Below are 19,114 nucleotides of genomic sequence, written 5' to 3'. Positions count from 1 at the left end.
GGAAAACTAGAAACTGGAAAGTTCTAGAGTGGTATATGACCTTGCTGCTAACGGTCGGATAACGGAAACGAGTTCTGCTCTGTTGCACCAACATCCGGTCACTTTCGATGAGATCTTAAATCTCATATGCGTATCTTAAGCAATTACAACGAGAACCATAATCAGAAGCCATCTGGGAGCAGATGAATTACATAGTCGTATAAAAATAAAACTATATTTTTACCGGTTAGTGGCTACCGATAAATGCAGAAATGGCCTTCATTAAGTACTACTGACCACGCGAGGTTTACGTTTAAACAGCAACCAGACTTTGTATCTAAAATGTTTGGTTTATGAAGTTATTTTACGTCAACCTTTATGGCATTGAAATTGTCTTTTCCATTTGCACGTTTTGCATAGAACGGTAAAATCGAATCCTCGAAAATCCGCAAATACCGTAAAAGACAAACATCAACACCGCAATAGATATTTGCTAATTGCCGATATCTACGAGCGCACACCTAAAATTAGCAACACGACATGTTTTTAATCTTGAAGCTATGTGTATATACACTGATTATTTACGGTTATCTAACCCACTATGCGGCTATCCATGCGAATATTTGCTTTCTGATCACCGTAAGATATACGTTAAATACAGACTTCTTTGCATAACTCATTGTATTTATTCAATAACGCTTTTTGGAAAGTAAAAATTTTTTTTTAAATTGATCAATAATAATATAATCATTAATTTTTTTTAATTCTTTCATGCGATTTCTCCGGAATGAATGAATGGGGTAGAACTGAGATATTTTTTTCAATTTTTTCAGTTTTCCTGAAGCTAGGGTATATGATACTTCACCTCGTATGCGGAGGGTTAAGAGACGTATGGCTAAACTCGAATGGTTCTAGGTCTAGTGTTACTTCTACTTTTAGTCCAACAAAAATATACAACAATCTAGTACTGAACAACAACTAAAACTAGAACTAATACTAGACCCGAATATTTTTAGTTCTAGGTCTAGTGTTATTTCTACTTTTAGTCCAATAACAATATATAATAATGAATCGCTGAATAACAACTGAAACTAGAACTAACACTAGCCCTAGAACTAGAAAGTTTCAGATTTAGCCGTGCATCTGAAGACGATATTTGTTAATTACCGACATCTACGAGCACACACTTAAAATTATCAACACGACATGTTTTTAATCTTCAAGCTATGTGTATATACACCAATTATTTATGGTTATCTAACCCACTATCCAGCTTTCCCTGCGAATATTTACTTTTTGATCACCGTATCAATCATTAATTTTTTTAAATTCTCTCATGCGTTTTGTCCGGAATGAATGAATGGAGTAGACTTGGAATCTTAAAGTCGAGAAGTCTTAAACTAACTGGTTTTGTTTTTATTTCAGACTGCCCAATCCTTCACCGGCATTGGTCGCGGTATCAAAAGGGAGAACTTTTTTCTAAAACTCGAAGACGGCATCTTTGCGTGCCAAGTAAACGAAACTTTTGACGTACTGCAAGTATTCCAGCTATCCAAACTCTGCGACGGAGTGCCGGATTGCTTTTTAGGATCAGATGAACTTAGGAATGAATTGAAATGTACAGGTGAGTGTAGATACTTTACATTTATTTAATGATTCCGAGTACGCTAGATCAATAAATTCCTCGCTTTTTACTTATAACATGAATTAAACGTGCATTCCGGCAATAACATTAACTATTCCATTTACATATTACGAGAAATTTAAATTCTGTGTTAACTTCGATAGGATTGACGTGTGATAAAATTGAAAAAAAACTTCACGGAAACGGAGGAATGCAAACGAAATAAATAACGTCGAGTTATGCAGAAATGCAAGATGAATAAATAATCGCAACACCCTAAATTTTTTATAAAAAAGAGTATGTCATTAGAAAGGATAGATATACGAGTTGCTTAAACAATGTTTTGTCTTGTTTTTCTTTTATAATCCCACACATGTATTATTCTTCTTAGTTTTGAATCCTTTTCAGGCTGCAATATATTCTCTTAGCTCTCACATCCTGTGTGGTACTACGAAGGCCGCACGTTGTAACAAGCTTGCTTTGTCGCGACATTCTTAAGCCATCCGTCCTTTTTACAAATTCGTCTTAAATCTTCGTCCGGCAAATCCGCGCGCGCTTCTTCGAACTGTTCGTTTGGTTTGCAATTCTTTCGCTTCTTGGCCGTGTCCTTGCTGTCGCCGACGTACACAAGTACAATGGCGAGTTAACAATCTTCCTCCTCGCTAGTCGACTGTCACCGGTTGCCGGTCGTGACCATGAATCATTCATCCAGACGGTTGCTTCACGCGCGACAGGTTTGACCGTTCCACCAGACTGAACGCCGAATCAACCACTTTTACTTTTGTGTCTTCAATCTCCCGGTATCTTGTAGAACTATACTTCAAAACACTAGTATTGACACACATACATGGATATCTTGATCTTGTCGGTAATGGTTTCTATAAGATACAAAAAGTCTTCGGCGTGATATTCATACTTCCCGGTAGGAACGCTGCTATAATTTACCAGCAAATGGTTCAATAATTCAATCATTATCTCGGAGGGTTCTCGAAACGCTCGATTGTCCTTCAGTCGCATCCCGGATGATTTACCTTTTGCTTTCAACCTAATTGGCAACATTGAATGGGGACCAAAAACAATCCTCGCATTTTCTGCCACCATTCATTTTATTGTAATGATATGCGTACACTCCCGTTTGTATCCTGTTTCACTCGATGCGGGAGCAGGATTTTAGACGCTTCGACACACCCAAACGTAGGATACCAAAGTAAATCTTCGAGATCGGTCGAGGTATTCATCTAGCCCTGATGGTTCTCAACTAGCGAAAGTCATAGATTCACGTAGGTGAGGTTGCAAGAACCACGTCTGGAATGAGGATAATTATTTGGATGGCTATAAATAGCTTGGGAGTGGCGCCTAAAGATATTTTCTGAGAAAATAGTTACATTTTACTTCTAAAAACTTATTAGCAAATACATAGATTACCGTTTAAGTAAATTAATAGTTAAGTCTGTTGAATGTTACTCGCACGCTGTGACAAACCACGTTTTCTCCGGTTTTTGCCCACTAACGATGTTGGCCGTTCGCTATGCGGCATATACGTAAGGCTATGGAACTCGCTTTCGACCCTATTTAACATATTTGTGCACATTTTCTCCCATCCTTGCGTACGCATGTCGCGATCTAATACGATTCTGCTCCTTTTGGCATTGTAGAAGAGTCATACTAAGCAAATTCCGGCAGGCTTGCCTTATAAGCTGAACGTCTTCTGCGGTTTCCGTTATGTCATTTCTTGGAATACGTAAAACCTTTACGAGCTACTGTAAATACGTCAGTCATAGAGCAGCTGAGAAAGTGACGTTTTTAGTTAAAATGATCATTTGCACTAATTATTTATATCTAATACCGGAAATTAAAATTTATTCTTGTATATAATAACATAAAGCATTAAGTAAGAGACAATTTCCTTTCACGTGTCTTAGAAATACGATGTTTTTCATAAGAAGATGTTTTAAATTACAACGTTTAACACGGATTCGTCTTATTACAAGAGATTTCGGGCAAGGATAGTGAAGTAGCATGACATCGTTCGCATCCTGGCGGCTTTATTTATAAGGGAAGAGTTCGATTTAATTATACATGTACTGCAGGCTCAGGCGCCAAGTTTTTCCAACGTTTTTCAGAAGCTGCGTAACCGGTGTTTATGCAAATGACCAACGACGCATCGTTTCTATCTTCCACGCACCGACCCCAAGGTTTTTAAACGCAGACACCTGACTTATCGTCGTCTGTTACTTAATGCTATTCCCAATTTTTAGCTCTTTTACCGAGCGTAAACGTACTTTATGAGGTTAGTTGGAGTTCTGAAGAAGATGACCTTGCAAGGTCTTTGCAGATGTATTCGAACCCATTCCGCCGAGGGTCGTACCCTTGTAAACGTAAATATTACGTGCCAAGCGAATAATTTGCATTTTCTCTGCTAATGGCTATAATTTATAAATCCACTATCCTATGGGTATGCTAATAAATGATGAATTATGAACGTCCTAATGGAACGTTTAACGTGTACAATTTTTTGAATTACTTCTTCGTACCTTCCGTAACCTCGCCTTTTAAAATTGTTTCGGATGTCAGGCCACGTTTTAACTACATATGAGCAACGTAAAATAAAACTAAAAATATACTCCGGTATGCAAAATTTTGAACGAAATCGTGCAAGATTATTCAAGTGACATCGTGAAGAAACCAAAAAAAGTCGAAATATCTATCCCAGCAACTAAACATCCTTATAAAATCATGGCTCAGAACGTAAGGGAAAGCGTGACTCGATATTTCTTCATTCGTTTAGCGTATACGATTCAAAATAAGTACGGTCATGCATGGAGATTTCTACACGATGAACACGAAACGACGCGAAGTTGGTCATGTCTGTAATTTATAAAACAATTATGCCAGGAAGATTTTTCTCTTTGGCGATTGAAACGAGTTCAAATTTGAGGCTCCGTTTTGTAATTGGTTGGCGTTAAAGTGTTGCGTCCGTTTTATGTAATTGTATCCCGTGGTTGTCGACCATTATCGCAAATCTGGTCGCGCATTAACCGCCTCTTACTGGCTGTTTAACCCCTGCGACGAGCACTAATGGAATCGCCTCGTCAAATGGTTCCGACAAATTGGAGGGACCGCACAAGAGCCCTCTGGCGACAGGAAATTGACATGGTTAAGACATTTTAGTCTGTTTTCTTCACCTTGCGGTCAATTTTAAAGGTTTTTATTGCCTTAAAGAACTATTCAATTATCGTCAAGATATGTTTATATTCTGTAAATATTTTTTTCCTTCTCCTGCAAATTCTACCCACACAACCGTCCTTTATATAAGATAAACGGTGCAATTATGACCGATTTATTTCCACGTAGCTTTGTCGATTAAATCGCGTTTTTAATTTAGATATGTCACTTGGTAATCGATAACAATTTGGCCTTTAATGGCCCGCTTCTAGATTGCGCACATGCATTTCACCACCAAGTCGTATGTAATCGGCTCTGTCGAGATAAGACCTCTAATTAAACATGATCGATGCTACAGATTTTTCTATAACTTCATTTGTATGTCTTCTGGTATTAATTACGCATAACACTTGGTGATATAGTAGAGTTATTCATTAATTTCACAAACCCCTCTTATAAATAAATTCATCACCCAAATATATACCCAAACACTTTTTTAATTATAACTAGTATATAAAACATATTTTTTAATTTCAGACGACTGCCGAAATGACGATGGTACTCTTTGCCAAAACGGTGTGTGCATCGACAATCAATGTCATTGCAACGATGGCTTTGGAGGCTGTAGCTGCGAAGTACCAGGTTAGTTTTTAATATTAGACACATAAATACATACAGTATCTTATGCAATTATAACAAGGACATTGCAATCTTGGTAAAAATTCTCGCTTTAATAGTTGGGTAATTAAAATCATCCTACGTACTTCGACTTGAACTCTACTATGGTTGCGCGGTTGGTATATTTATAGAATAACCTTCGCAGAAACAAATCAATAAAACCTGACTAAATAGCACCTTGCAACAATGTCGTCCTGGTTTATCTATTAAAGTGGTGTTCTAAACTGAAAAGCGAGTAGACTCGAGCTAAAACCAGTTCTTTATCTGCCATGGAGAAGAGCCGACCAATGTACAAGCGTTTAGTCACTACCTTCGAAGGCCGAAGCAGATGAAGCCTTCGATCTTTGGTGGAGTAGAGAGTAAACCAGATCACGTTTCCATTAGAAGCAAGAAGCTTCGATATTTAAAAATGTTAATATAAGCAATTAGAAATAAAATGATTGTTTTAGTTTGTTTATGGATAGAATGCATCGATCGTTGTCAAATTAAAATAACCAGGTTTCGTTGTCGCGTGCCAGCCGCGAACTTGTCCTGAATTAGTTGCCCTATTACGGAATTACAATAGAATTTACAGAGCATTTAGCATTGGCTTATGAGAAGAGCTGTTGAAAAACCCACATCCGATGATCCTGTTTTGTAAATGGCTACGACGTATTGTTGTTTTTAATTAAGATTCCACGTGATAGTGACAGTTCAAAATGAGATATCTGGAACTCGAGTACCAGTTTGCAAGTTGCAACTCGTTATGGATATGGATTACTTTTAAAAGTCAGACCAGTTACGATCTAGCATATAAATGGTATTATGGACCTACCATGTTTTCTCGCACAATTAATCATTACTTTTACCAGAATCATACCTTCTATACTATATGTATATAAAAAAGAAAAAAAACTTTTTACCGCCGTGGTTAAATGGTTACTTCATAACATCATCTCTTCATTTTAGATTTTTTTTTCAGACGAAAACGAATGCAAGTACAGACCATGTGACGTGTTTGCGCATTGTACCAATACCTTGGGCAGTTTTTCATGTACCTGCTTCCCAGGGTATCAAGGAGATGGGTTTCATTGCGAAGGTATGTACTCGTTTATTGGACTGCAACTTATTTGCATAAATATTAAGTTATGTCGCCTGAAAGCAAGTTAGACGAAGAGTAACAAGAAATATTTACTTATGTGAAACAATTTTTAACAACTCAAAACTTCTTATTTGTGTATTTAGATTAATTAGGAATAATTAAAATATAATGATGAGAAAGAAACTAAAATATGTTTGGCTTAAAATATGATGATTTTAGAGCCACACAAGGATTTTCAACGCCATGGTTCCGTGATATCTTCGCTCACGTTTAATTCGCTTAATTAAAATCATTACGTTACCTGATAACGTCCAGCTAATGATCAACGTCGCGGTCTTCTCAAATAAAAGTCACGAGCGCCAAGCGAATCGTGATCCAATTTACATAGGAGAAGAGCTCAATTACCACGGAGACTAAAGGTCAGCACGTGTGTACCAAAAAAACAAGAAATCATTACTACAATTTATGAGTTTCATTAAAACTCCTTAAATTACGTTCTTTATTTTTTATTTATGCAAAGTTTAATGTTCCTCCAGTATCGTTAGTCGTCGAATATATGTCTCATTCAAATCCCTTTCTTCCTGGAAGAAAGAGGATTACCTTAAGGATGTTATTTACACGCCTAGTTAAAGATCCCGTCGTGACTGACATCAGGAGAGAATACTTCCTTACGGCCAAAACGGAGTTGGTGATTAAGAGTCCAATTGGCGTTCTCGTTGGGCTAAGTGAGTTCTGGGTAGACAGGCAAAGAGATTTCTTTCTTTCTTCTTCTCCTGCAACAGTACCGTAAGGGCGTTTGCAATCGGTCGTGGGAGGAAAACTGTTAGCTTTAGTTCGGTGTCTCTTTGTTTGGCCTCGGTCGGGATGCGATCGCATCTCGTTCGCGAACTAAACGCCGTCATCTCGAGTCTCTTTGAATGTGCCGGATAGCCATCGGCTGCTCCCTGCTCTTGCAGAATGTGCCGGACTTCTGTTGCTTTATAACAGTAAACCAAAGAGATCAGTTAGGTGGGAGGCTCTCGTGGTTTCCTGGTTGAAACGCGTTTTTCAGATAACGTTAGGAATCATTAATATCTTTTTTATTATTTTTCTGTAGATATCGACGAATGCGCAGATCCAGCTATTGCATCGAGATGTGTTCAAAATGCAGAGTGCTGTAATCTTCCAGCTCATTTCTTATGTAAATGTAAACCGGGATATGAAGGAGATGGCGAATCGCTATGTATTGGTGGGTATTTTTTCTTAAAAAATCTTTTGAAATATCTACATATTTATTATTTGAATGTAGATATTGATGAATGTGCAAGACCCGGAGCTTGTGGTCAAAATGCTCATTGTTTTAACACACCCGGAAATTATACGTGCGTTTGTCCGGATGGATATGTTGGGAATCCATATGATGGGGTAAGTAATATAAATGAATAGTCGATTTATGTTTATTTAATTTTTTTTAACAGTGTATAGATGTTGATGAATGTCAAAGTCATAATGCTTGCGGACCAGGAGCTATTTGTACCAATGTAGCAGGAGGAAAACAGTGCATATGTCCACCAGGTTACGAAGGAGATGCCTACACGTTGGGATGTCACGACATAGACGAGTGCTTAAGATCGCCATGCGGTCAAAACGCTCTTTGCACAAATTTAGATGGAACTTTCAGTTGCACGTGCCCTCCAGGTTTCATTGGAGATCCAACCATCGGCTGTTCAGGTAGTCTTAAACAACCATATATGACGGTATATTGTACATATGCGTGTACAGAGTCGCATAATTTGTACATAATATCAAACACTCCACGAAACAAGACCAGTGAAGACTGATTTTCTTTTTCTTTGTACAAAAACGTCAAAATTTTAGAATTAACTTTAATAATTTTTTGTTAATAAGTAGTATTTGATACTAAATAGGTACTAAACTCAGTATGAAGTAGATAATTGTATTTATTATTAGAGAAAATCAATCTTCGTCACGTATATCACAAACACAAACAAATTAAATCGAATCAATGATCCACATCTAATCACCTCATTGTCGAATGTAACATAAACCTGCATCGCTTCAGATATTAACGAGTGTGAGTCAAGCCCGTGCGCAAGTGGCGCCAACTGCGTAAACAATAACGGCAGTTATAACTGTTTATGTCAAAAAGGCTTCACGGGATCGGGGAGGGGCGAAGAATGTTTAGATGTGAACGAATGCGGACGACAAGGGGCTTGTGGAATTAACGCAAAATGCATAAACTTGCCCGGGACATACAAATGCATATGTCCCGTCGGTTTCAAAGGAAAAGGCCACTCATTTTGTGAAAGTTAGTGATCACTTTGTAATATATTGCACGCTTCTTTTAACAATTCACCATTCAATCATTCCACTAACACTCTTACGTAACCTAATATTACCTTTTAAACTTAATTTATTTTAATGTTTAATTAATTAATCTTATTTAATTTTATTTATTTCGTAGACTCTTGTGGTAGACTAAATATTGACATCAACGAAAAGTTTTTGTACAATGTGTGATTAATCCATTTTGCTCGAAATTTCTACGGTTGATCTGACCTATTTGATCTTTTGTATATAGATTATTTTATTATATTGTTATTATAGAAGATATCATCTTTAAAATGCATCTGTTGCCTGTATGATTTGAACTGTCTGATCTACTGTCTACGTCTTTACTGTTCTGTTTCCTTCCAGTCTTTCTTCTTTAGGTAATAGTACCGTTTAGTCGAATTTTTCTCGAATGTTTCGACGTTCTTTAGATATTAACGAATGCCAGACAAATCCTTGCGGAGAGAACACCATCTGTAGAGACACGATAGGAAGTTATGTGTGTCTCTGCAAAGAAGATTACACTGGAGATCCAATCAAAGGTTGCGTCGATATCGACGAGTGCTTGTCGAGGGAAAAACCCTGCGGCACTTATGCTATTTGTGAGAACACATCTCCAGGATTCAACTGTTTGTGTCCTCAAGGATATAGGGCGAGCCCATCACCACAAATTGCCTGCGAACAGGTAATGAAATTTTTCACCTTTTGTTTTTGAAATATAAAAACGAATATGATTTGTTTTATTTCAGATTGATGTAAACACGCTATGCTCGTCCAACTTCGATTGTACGAATAACGCGGAATGCGTCGAAGGGCAGTGTTTTTGTCAAAAAGGATTTAAGCCGAACGGTGCCTCGTGTGCGGATATCGACGAGTGCTCGAACCAACCTTGCGGACCGAACTCTTTGTGCGTGAACACTCCGGGTAGTTATCGTTGTGAATGTGAAAGTGGATATGCAGGTGCGCCTCCACGCGTTGATTGTAAAGCACCGTGCGAAGATGTTAAGTGCGGTGATCATGCTTTCTGTAAACCCGACGGACAAGAAGCTTATTGCATCTGTGAAGATGGTTGGACTTTTAACCCTACCGACATAGCAGCAGGTTGTGTAGACATAAACGAATGTGATCTCAGTGCTGGTCCAAACGGAAGATGTGGAGCAGAAGCAATATGTAGAAATTCACCGGGATCATATTCTTGTCAATGTCCGACAGGATATACTGGAAACCCCGGTGAGAGATGTGATGATATCAACGAATGTAATGAAGCGGACTCTTGTGGATTGGGAGCAGTTTGTACGAATACACGAGGAGGTTATAGTTGTAAATGTCCCGAAGGAACTGTTGCTGATCCTGATGCTTACACAAGATGTAACGAAATTGTTACTTGTAAAACCGATCATGATTGTCCTGGAAACGCCGTTTGTGATGGATTAAAGCGGTGTTTATGTCCTGAACCTAACATTGGAAATGAATGTAGACGTAAGTTGATATTTATTGCTTGTATTAATGTATTAATTAATCCTTTTTTTAATTTAAATAGATCCGTGTGAGTCAATAACTTGTGGACCAAATGAACATTGTATGCTCATTAATCAAGAAGCGAAATGCATCTGCCAGGAAGGATATACCCCAACAAACCAAGGTTGTGTCGACGTAGACGAATGCATAGGAAACCCATGTCAACCGGGCGCTATCTGCAAGAACGAACCTGGCAGTTTCAATTGCCAATGTCCCGGGGGTACGTCCGGAGATCCTTACAGGACCGGCTGCCTGAAATCGGCGGTACCATTCAGCTGTTCGGCCTCGAAGCCATGTCCCCACGGCGAACAATGCATCACCGATGACTTGAACGGAGATAACGTGTGTATATGTGTACAAGGATATGTCAGAGATCACGACTCCGGCAAATGCCGCGATATCAACGAATGTACCGAACTGAGAGAGAAACCACCATGTGGGCTTAACGCAGTTTGTAAAAATCTACCGGGAAGTTACGATTGTCAATGTTCCAGCGGGTTTAACGGAAATCCTTTCTCTGAATGCATAGAATGTAACCGTCCTGATTGTCGCTGCCAACCACCTTATAAATTAATGGACGGTAATTGCGTATTAGCCGGTTGTTCTTCAGAAGGAAAATGTCCAAACGGTGCCGAATGTATAACAATAACAGGTGGGGTGAGTTATTGTGCTTGTCCTAAAGGATATAAATCATTAATAGACGGGTCATGCCAAGATGTTAATGAATGTACTGAAGGTCATCGAGTTTGTGGGTTCGGAGCCGAATGTATAAACATACCAGGATCTTTCGAATGTATTTGTCCAGAAGGGTATAGCGGAGATCCTTACAACGGTCTTTGCTCACCATCACAGAAACGATGCATCAACGACGGTGAATGTTCAACGAACGAAAAATGTGTTCAACCTGGTGAATGTATTTGTCCTCCACCATTCTTCAGTGATCCCCTTGATAATAATAAATGTAAAAGTCCTTGTGAAAGATTCGCTTGTGGCATTAACGCGAAGTGTACGCCAAGTGATCCTCCCAGATGTATGTGCGAGGCTGGATACACCGGAAATCCACTTCAAGGATGTGTCGATATTGATGAGTGCTTATCTTCCCCTTGTGGTTATGCGGCCCATTGTATAAATCTAAAAGGTGGCTTCAGGTGTGTTTGTCCTCAAGGTACTCACGGTGATCCTTATAAAACCGAGTGTGTCGTCACTCATGTTACTATTCCCGAAGAAAAAGGAAAAAGTGAATGTACACATAACACAAATTGTGCTAATGCGTTAGCGTGCATAGAAGGAAGTTGTGTTAGTCCGTGCGGCACGTTATTGTGCGGTCCGAATTCTTATTGTGAACCTGAAAATCACATTGCGCATTGCAAATGTTCGATTGGATTTAGAGAAAATTCTGTAGGACAATGCGTTTCAAGTAAGTTTACAACAAATCGTATAGTTAATCATTTAATTATATTCTTTTTTGTTAAAGTGTGCGAAGATCATCTTTGCGCTAGTGGTGCGCAATGTATCGTCACAACTTCTGGCCCAACCTGCAAATGTAGGGAAGGTTTAATTGGAAATCCTTTCCCCGGTGGAAAATGCGTTCCAGATGTTTGCTCCAGTAATAATCCTTGTTCCGAGCCTCAAGCGTGTATAGGAGGAAGATGCAAAGAAAGATGTGAAGGAATCATTTGCGGTGTAGGAGCTCATTGCGACAAAAATAGTAATAAATGTGTTTGTGACGACTTTTTCATTGGAAATCCAGACTTGATTTGTATGCCACGTAAGTATTTATCCTACCAACATACTAAAATTGTATTCTAATCATCAATTTTTACTTTTTAGCAATTACCGGACCTGCTTGCGATCCTCCTTGTGGTGATAACGCTCATTGCGAATACGGATTAATTAACAAATGCGTTTGTAACAGCGGAACTTCCGGAAATCCATACGAAAACTGTAGAGTAACAGAAAAGAAATCTTGTTCAAAAACACAATGTGGAAGAGGAGCTCAATGTAGAGACTCATACGGAGTTGTAGAATGTTTCTGCCCATCTGGTTACGCAGGTAATCCATATGTAGCCTGTGAAGATCTCGACGAATGCTTAAACAATGCTTGCGGTGAAAGTGCTGCCTGTATCAACACACCAGGAAGCTACGATTGTAGATGTAAAGAAGGATTCGCAGGAAATCCATTCGTTATTTGCGCAAGAGTACAAGTCGGAATGTGTGACGATGCTCAACTGTGCAGATGTAACGCGAACCTACTTTGCCCAAATGGTTTTAGTTGCGAACGTGGAAGATGTAAAAATCTTTGCGAAAAAGTTCGTTGTGGTCCAAGAGCAGGATGCGATGCAGGAAAATGTATATGTCCGCCAGGATATGAAGGAAACCCCCGTGATCTCCGAAACGGTTGTAAACTCAAAGGGCAATGTAACATCGACACAGATTGTCAAGATTCTGAAATATGTTTCCAGCTTGGAAAAGGTCTTAGAAAATGCGTTGACGCTTGCAGTAAAATTCAATGCGGACCAAATGCTTTATGTGTAACCGATGCTCATATTTCACATTGTATTTGTGCTGCTAATTATATTGGAAATGCTGATGATTTATCTTTAGGATGTCAGCCAGAAGCTAGAACACCAAAAGAATGCTCTAAAGATGCGGATTGCAAGGAAGGATTTGTTTGTGGATTAGATGAAACAGGAAGAAATAAATGCTTAAACCCTTGTACTAATGTCGCTTGTGGATTATATGAAGTATGTAAACTAGATATTAATCGTCATCCCACTTGTACCTGTAGAGAAGACTTTTTGTGGAATCCTGTATCTTCAGCTTGCGAAAAACCATCACTACCAGATTGTAAAAGCGATAATGAATGCCAACAACAAGAAATATGTCATCCAGATGCTTTGGGCGTTCTTAAATGCATATCTATTTGCTCCCAATATACATGTCCAGCGAACGCAATTTGTGTTGCTACAAATCACAGAGGTACATGTGAGTGCATTAATGGTTATTCCGGAAATCCAAATGATAGAACAGGATGCAGACCAATTGTTGAGAGAGGTTGCACTTCTGATGTTCAATGCCCAGAACAAGATTCCTGCCAAAAAGAACGTAATGGATTATCATCATGTAAATCTGCCTGTCATCGAATAACTTGTGGACCTAACGCATTGTGCATTGTTAATAATCACGTTCCACAATGTCAATGTCCACCAGGATCCTACGCAGGCGATCCTAATGACTTACAAAAAGGATGCGTATCGGTGCCATGTGTATACAATTTGGACTGTCCACCACAACAACTTTGCAATAGATTAACTCATACATGTCACGACGTTTGCGACGAAGAATCTTGTGGTACAAATGCTGTGTGTATTGCAGAATCGCATACAGCTAGTTGTGTATGTCCACCAGGATTTAAACCAAATCCTGTAGCTGATATTAAATGTAGCCCTGTTGATTTCTGTAAACCAAATCCATGTCATTCATCGGCAAAATGTGAAAGTACTTCTATAGGATATACATGCAAATGTCCTCCAAAATACATCGGAGATCCTTTAACAACAGGATGTAGACCAGAAGGAGATTGTCCCAATGGCAATAATGACTGCCCTATACAATCTGTATGTCAACAAGGTCGATGTGTAAACCCCTGCGAAACAACAATTTGTGGGCCAAACTCAGTATGCAACGTAGTAAATCGAAGACCTGTTTGTACATGTCCTGCCAAATTCATACCATCGGCAAATGTTGCTAAAGAGGGTTGTTTACGAGTTTCAACGAGCTGTAGTACAGATTTAGACTGTGGAGATGAAGTTTGTGTGAATTCGCAATGTAAACCAGTTTGCAGGCATAACGAAGATTGTTCTAGTGGAGAAAAATGTTTGCACAACGTTTGCATGGTTCCATGCATAAACCATAAACAATGCAGAAATGATCAAGCTTGTATTAATGGGGTGTGTATAGTAGGATGTAGGAACAACAGGGATTGCAAGCCAAATGAATCATGTATTAACAACAAATGCGAAGATACTTGTCTACAAGCTGGTGTTTGCGGTCCAAATTCTAAATGTACATCAATTGACCATAAAGCGACATGTAGATGTCCAGAAGGTTTCGATGGTAACCCAACTCCAGAAGAAGGTTGCGTGAGGATTCCTTCACAATGTACAACAAGTCGACAGTGCCCAACAGGTCATATGTGCATTGGAAACGTGTGCAATTTACCATGTTCAAATACCTCTTCATGCGCAATTGGTGAACGATGCGATGATAATAAATGTGTTAAAATTTGCTATGGAGATAGTAACTGCCTACCCGGTGAAATTTGTTTTAAAGGAACATGTCAACCGGGTTGTTCGATAGACACCGATTGTAAAGAAACTCAAATTTGCATCAAAAACAAATGTAAATGTGCACTTGGATTCATTCAAGGCCCGAATCAATGCTTGGATATTAACGAATGCGAAGAAAATCCTTGCCATGGATCAGCGCAATGTCTAAACACTCCGGGAAGTTATAAATGTAAATGTGCAGATGGTATGATTGGTGACCCTTTTATTGAACCAGGTTGTAGAATTCCAAACCGATGTAGTAGTGATAGAAACTGTGCGGTGAATTTGGCATGCAAAAGAGGAGAATGCGTTGATCCCTGCCAAAATACAAAGTGTGGACCTAACGGGGCATGTATCGTTTTCGAACATAAACCAGTTTGTACGTGTCCTTATGGACATCTCGGGGATCCAAACGATCAAAATATTGGATGTTTCAAAGTTGAATGTTTGAATGATAACGACTGCAGACCTGATAAATTTTGCAACTGGGAAATAAATAAATGTTCTGATCCTTGCGATGAAATGTCTTGTGGTAAAGGACAATGTATTATCAAGAATCATAAAGCATCGTGCGTGTGTCAAAACGGATATGTACTCACTGATAACAAATGCGTAGATATCAATGAATGTGCAACGTTAAATCCTTGTCATATTACAGCAACGTAAGTACAACAAAGGTAACATTTATTATTAATTACTAAATTATATATAATTTTAGCTGTCAAAATAACGAAGGAAGTTTCATGTGTATTTGCCCGGATGGTTTAGTTGGAGATCCATATACAACAGGATGTCGAAAATCAACTGATTGCTTTGCGGACAACGATTGTCCTGTTTCTGCAACCTGCATAAACAACCAATGTAAAAATCCATGTGAAGACGTAAAAATATGCGGTAAACACGCGGAATGTGTTCCTACAAATCATCAACCATCTTGCAAATGTCCCCCTCAAACAAAAGGAAATCCATTACAAGAATGTGTCCCTATCGAATGCGAAAATAACGATGACTGCTCCAATAATAAAGCTTGCATTGATGCACACTGCGTTGATCCTTGTACATTACCAAATAGTTGCGGACAAAAGGCGTTGTGTACTTCTGTAAATCATGTCGGATATTGCACGTGTGAACAAGGATATACAGGAGACCCACAATTGGGATGCGTACCACTTCAATACTGTGCCACTGATAATCAGTGTCCATCAGCAACGAAATGTTTAAACGGAGTTTGTTCATGTAAGAAACTTATTTTAATTTGTATTCATTAATAGCTAATTAATTTATATCTTTATTTAATAGCTTTATGTACCTCAAATCGAGAATGTATTGGTGACCAACTTTGTCTTCAAGGAATCTGCCAACCTACTTGTAAAACAAATACATCCTGTCCCGATTTTCAATTCTGCCAGAACAATATCTGTACTCAAGAACTAAAATGTCAATCAGATGATGATTGTTCATACCAAGAAAAATGTTTACGTAACAACATCGGACAAACTGAATGTGTAAATCCTTGTGATGAAATATTTTGTGGTAGAAACGCACAATGTAGATCAGAAAATCACCAAGGTGATTGTTTGTGTATGCTTGGTTATTACGGAAATCCAAGAGACGAGAAACTGGGATGTCAAGAAATAGAATGTGAATTGAATAGCCAATGTTCCTTAGATAAACTTTGCGATTTATACACCTGTAAAATAGCTTGTTTAACTAAAAATCCTTGCGGTAAAAATGCATTGTGTTCATCGGAAAATCACGAACAAGTGTGTTATTGTCAACCTGGGTTCACAGGGGATCCCACACAGGGTTGCAAATTAATCGATTTTTGTGCAGACGATCCATGCGGACCAGGAGCTGATTGCTTTAATTCAAGAGGCTCATTTAAATGTGTATGTCCGAGAGGAACCATCGGCGATCCATATAACGAAGGTTGCAGAAGTTCAGTTGAATGCGAGCAAGACAATGATTGTCCGTTTAATGCCAAATGTGACAAAATAAACACTTATCCTAAATGTCGGGACGTTTGTCTTTATACTACTTGTGGCCCAAATGCTGAATGCATCGCCGTAGATCACCAAGGTCATTGTTCTTGTATTAACGGCTATGAAGGAAATCCAAACGAAAAAACCGTCGGTTGCCAACCCAAACCGGTACGATGCAGATCAACATCTGATTGCCCATCCAATACTTATTGTCACCAAGAAATTTGCACACCAACATGTCAATCAGACACTGAATGCGGATTACAAGAAGTATGTTTACAAGGCCAATGTTTTAATCCTTGCCAATTAAAGTCAGCCTGTGGCGTTAATGCAGATTGCACAGTAATTAATCATAGAAAAGAATGCTCATGTCCCGAAGGCTTCACCGGAAACGTTAACTCGGAATGCTTGAGACTACCATCTTCATGTACTCAAAGATTAGATTGTCCTCAGGGAAGCGTATGTAAAGATGGATCGTGTCATCAACAATGTTTAAATGATGAAGCATGCGCTTTTAACGAGAAATGTTTAAAAGGAAACTGCGTTCTAACTTGTAGAGTTGATAATGATTGTTTCCTTGGTCATATTTGTAAACAAAATATGTGCATAATTGGATGCCAAACCGACGACGATTGTAGCGCAACAGAATCATGTAGGAACAACAAATGTGTCAATCTTTGTGTTACACATCCCTGTGGTCCAAACGCTTTGTGTAATGTTATAAATCACAGATCAACATGTTCGTGTGGTGATGGTTTCGTACCAAACCCACTGGCTAAAGTAGCCTGTGTTAGATCTCCAGCTCAACCTTGCAATGAAAATAAAAATTGTCCACAAGGAACTGTTTGTCTTGACAAATTATGCATGCCTGTATGTTCGTCACCTAATGGTTGTCTTAAAAACGAGCGTTGTGATACATCTGTTGGAGTGTGTAAACCTCTCTGTAGAAAAGATAAAGATTGTAGAAGCGGCGAAATTTGCGAAAATTTGTCATGCGTTGTTGGTTGTAGAAGTAATACAGATTGTGTATCCACAAAAGAATGTCAACTCAATAAATGCGTCGATCCTTGTACATCAAAAACAGCTTGTGGATCAAACGCGTTATGTCATGTGAAAAATCATAAAAAAGTATGCACTTGTCCTAAACCGCTTATAGGAAATGCAGAAGAATATTGTAGATATCCAGCAAGAACATGTTACACTGAAGAAGAATGTACAGATAATCAAGTATGTTTTGCTGGAATGTGCCAGAAATTGTGCAGAAGTGATAATAACTGTCTGGCAGATGAAAGATGCGTCAAAGGGATGTGCGATACTATCTGTAATTCTGATGCTAAATGCGGTAATAATCAAATTTGCGAGAATAGAATATGTCAAGTTGGATGTAGAAGCGATACATCGTGCTCTGCTAATGAAGCTTGTATTGATAATAAATGTCAAGGTAATTCTATAATATACAAAGTATTTGCGTTTAATTAAAATTATTTAATTCTTTTTTATGTAGACCCTTGCAATGGCCGTGTGACCTGCGGAACTTGTGCTCTGTGTAGTGTTTCAAATCATGTAGCCCAATGCAGTTGTCCGCAATCTTTCCTTGGAAATCCATTAATATCCTGTCAACAACCAGCCGTAAGATGTGACGGCTCTTGTCAATGCGATGAAATTGGATACTGCATAAAATCCTGCACAAAAGAAAAAGATTGTCCTTGTGGCGAAACCTGCTCTGGTGGTAAATGCCGTACTAAATGTTCCATCCAAAGTGCGTGTGCAAGAGGTCAAGTTTGTAAAGACGGTGCATGTATAGCTGGATGCAAATCAAATTCAGATTGCCCTAACGTCGAATCTTGCATAAGAGGAAAATGTCAAAATCCATGTAAAATCACCAAACCTTGCGGAAAGAATGCTCTTTGTCGTATCGCCGATCATAAAGCGCTTTGTATTTGCCCAGATGGTTACCAAGGAGAACCAACAAAATCGTGTGTACCGTTCGAATGTAAAGCTGATAAAGATTGCGAATCAAACAAGCATTGTTCTGATGGTACGTGCCGCAATCCCTGTTTAGAATCGAATGTTTGTGGAATTAATGCTCAATGCAAGGTGGTTAATAGGCGGCCTCAATGTTCGTGTCCTATAGGATATACCGGAAATGCCATAATTGAATGTAAAAAAGCTGGTACAGACGAGTGTTTAAAAAATCCGTGTGGTGAAAATACGCGATGTCAAACAACCCGCGACGGCTTCGAATGTCATTGTGCTCCAGGTTGTGTCGGCGATCCTTTTAAAGGATGCGTGTGTGACCCGCAACTAATCAATTTGTGCAAAAATAAACTTTGTGGTGTGAACGCGCAGTGTCGTATCGTGAACCGCACTCCTCAATGTTATTGCCCTAAGACGCATCCTTCTGGAGATCCTACAATTGAATGTAAGT

At 38.8% G+C, this 19,114-nt stretch overlaps 1 protein-coding gene across 1 annotated transcript in view; it reads left to right on the top strand.

Moving 5' to 3' along the window:
• Positions 1–19,114, top strand: part of LOC111414383 (fibrillin-like protein dumpy) — a 157,924-nt gene that overhangs the window by 65,877 nt on the left and 72,933 nt on the right. Inside the window, 15 exon segments of the mRNA XM_071194412.1 lie at positions 1,405–1,603; positions 5,306–5,410; positions 6,408–6,524; positions 7,624–7,755; positions 7,816–7,931; positions 7,985–8,237; positions 8,590–8,835; positions 9,290–9,543; positions 9,608–10,337; positions 10,399–11,793; positions 11,851–12,144; positions 12,207–15,366; positions 15,423–15,940; positions 16,004–18,127; positions 18,191–19,108. Coding sequence (XP_071050513.1) covers positions 1,405–1,603; positions 5,306–5,410; positions 6,408–6,524; positions 7,624–7,755; positions 7,816–7,931; positions 7,985–8,237; positions 8,590–8,835; positions 9,290–9,543; positions 9,608–10,337; positions 10,399–11,793; positions 11,851–12,144; positions 12,207–15,366; positions 15,423–15,940; positions 16,004–18,127; positions 18,191–19,108 — 10,561 coding nt within the window.

The sequence above is a fragment of the Onthophagus taurus genome, chromosome 2, assembly GCF_036711975.1.
Source record: "Onthophagus taurus isolate NC chromosome 2, IU_Otau_3.0, whole genome shotgun sequence".
Classification (NCBI taxonomy): Eukaryota; Metazoa; Arthropoda; class Insecta; order Coleoptera; family Scarabaeidae; genus Onthophagus; species Onthophagus taurus.
This window is presented reverse-complemented; position numbering and strand designations above follow the sequence as displayed.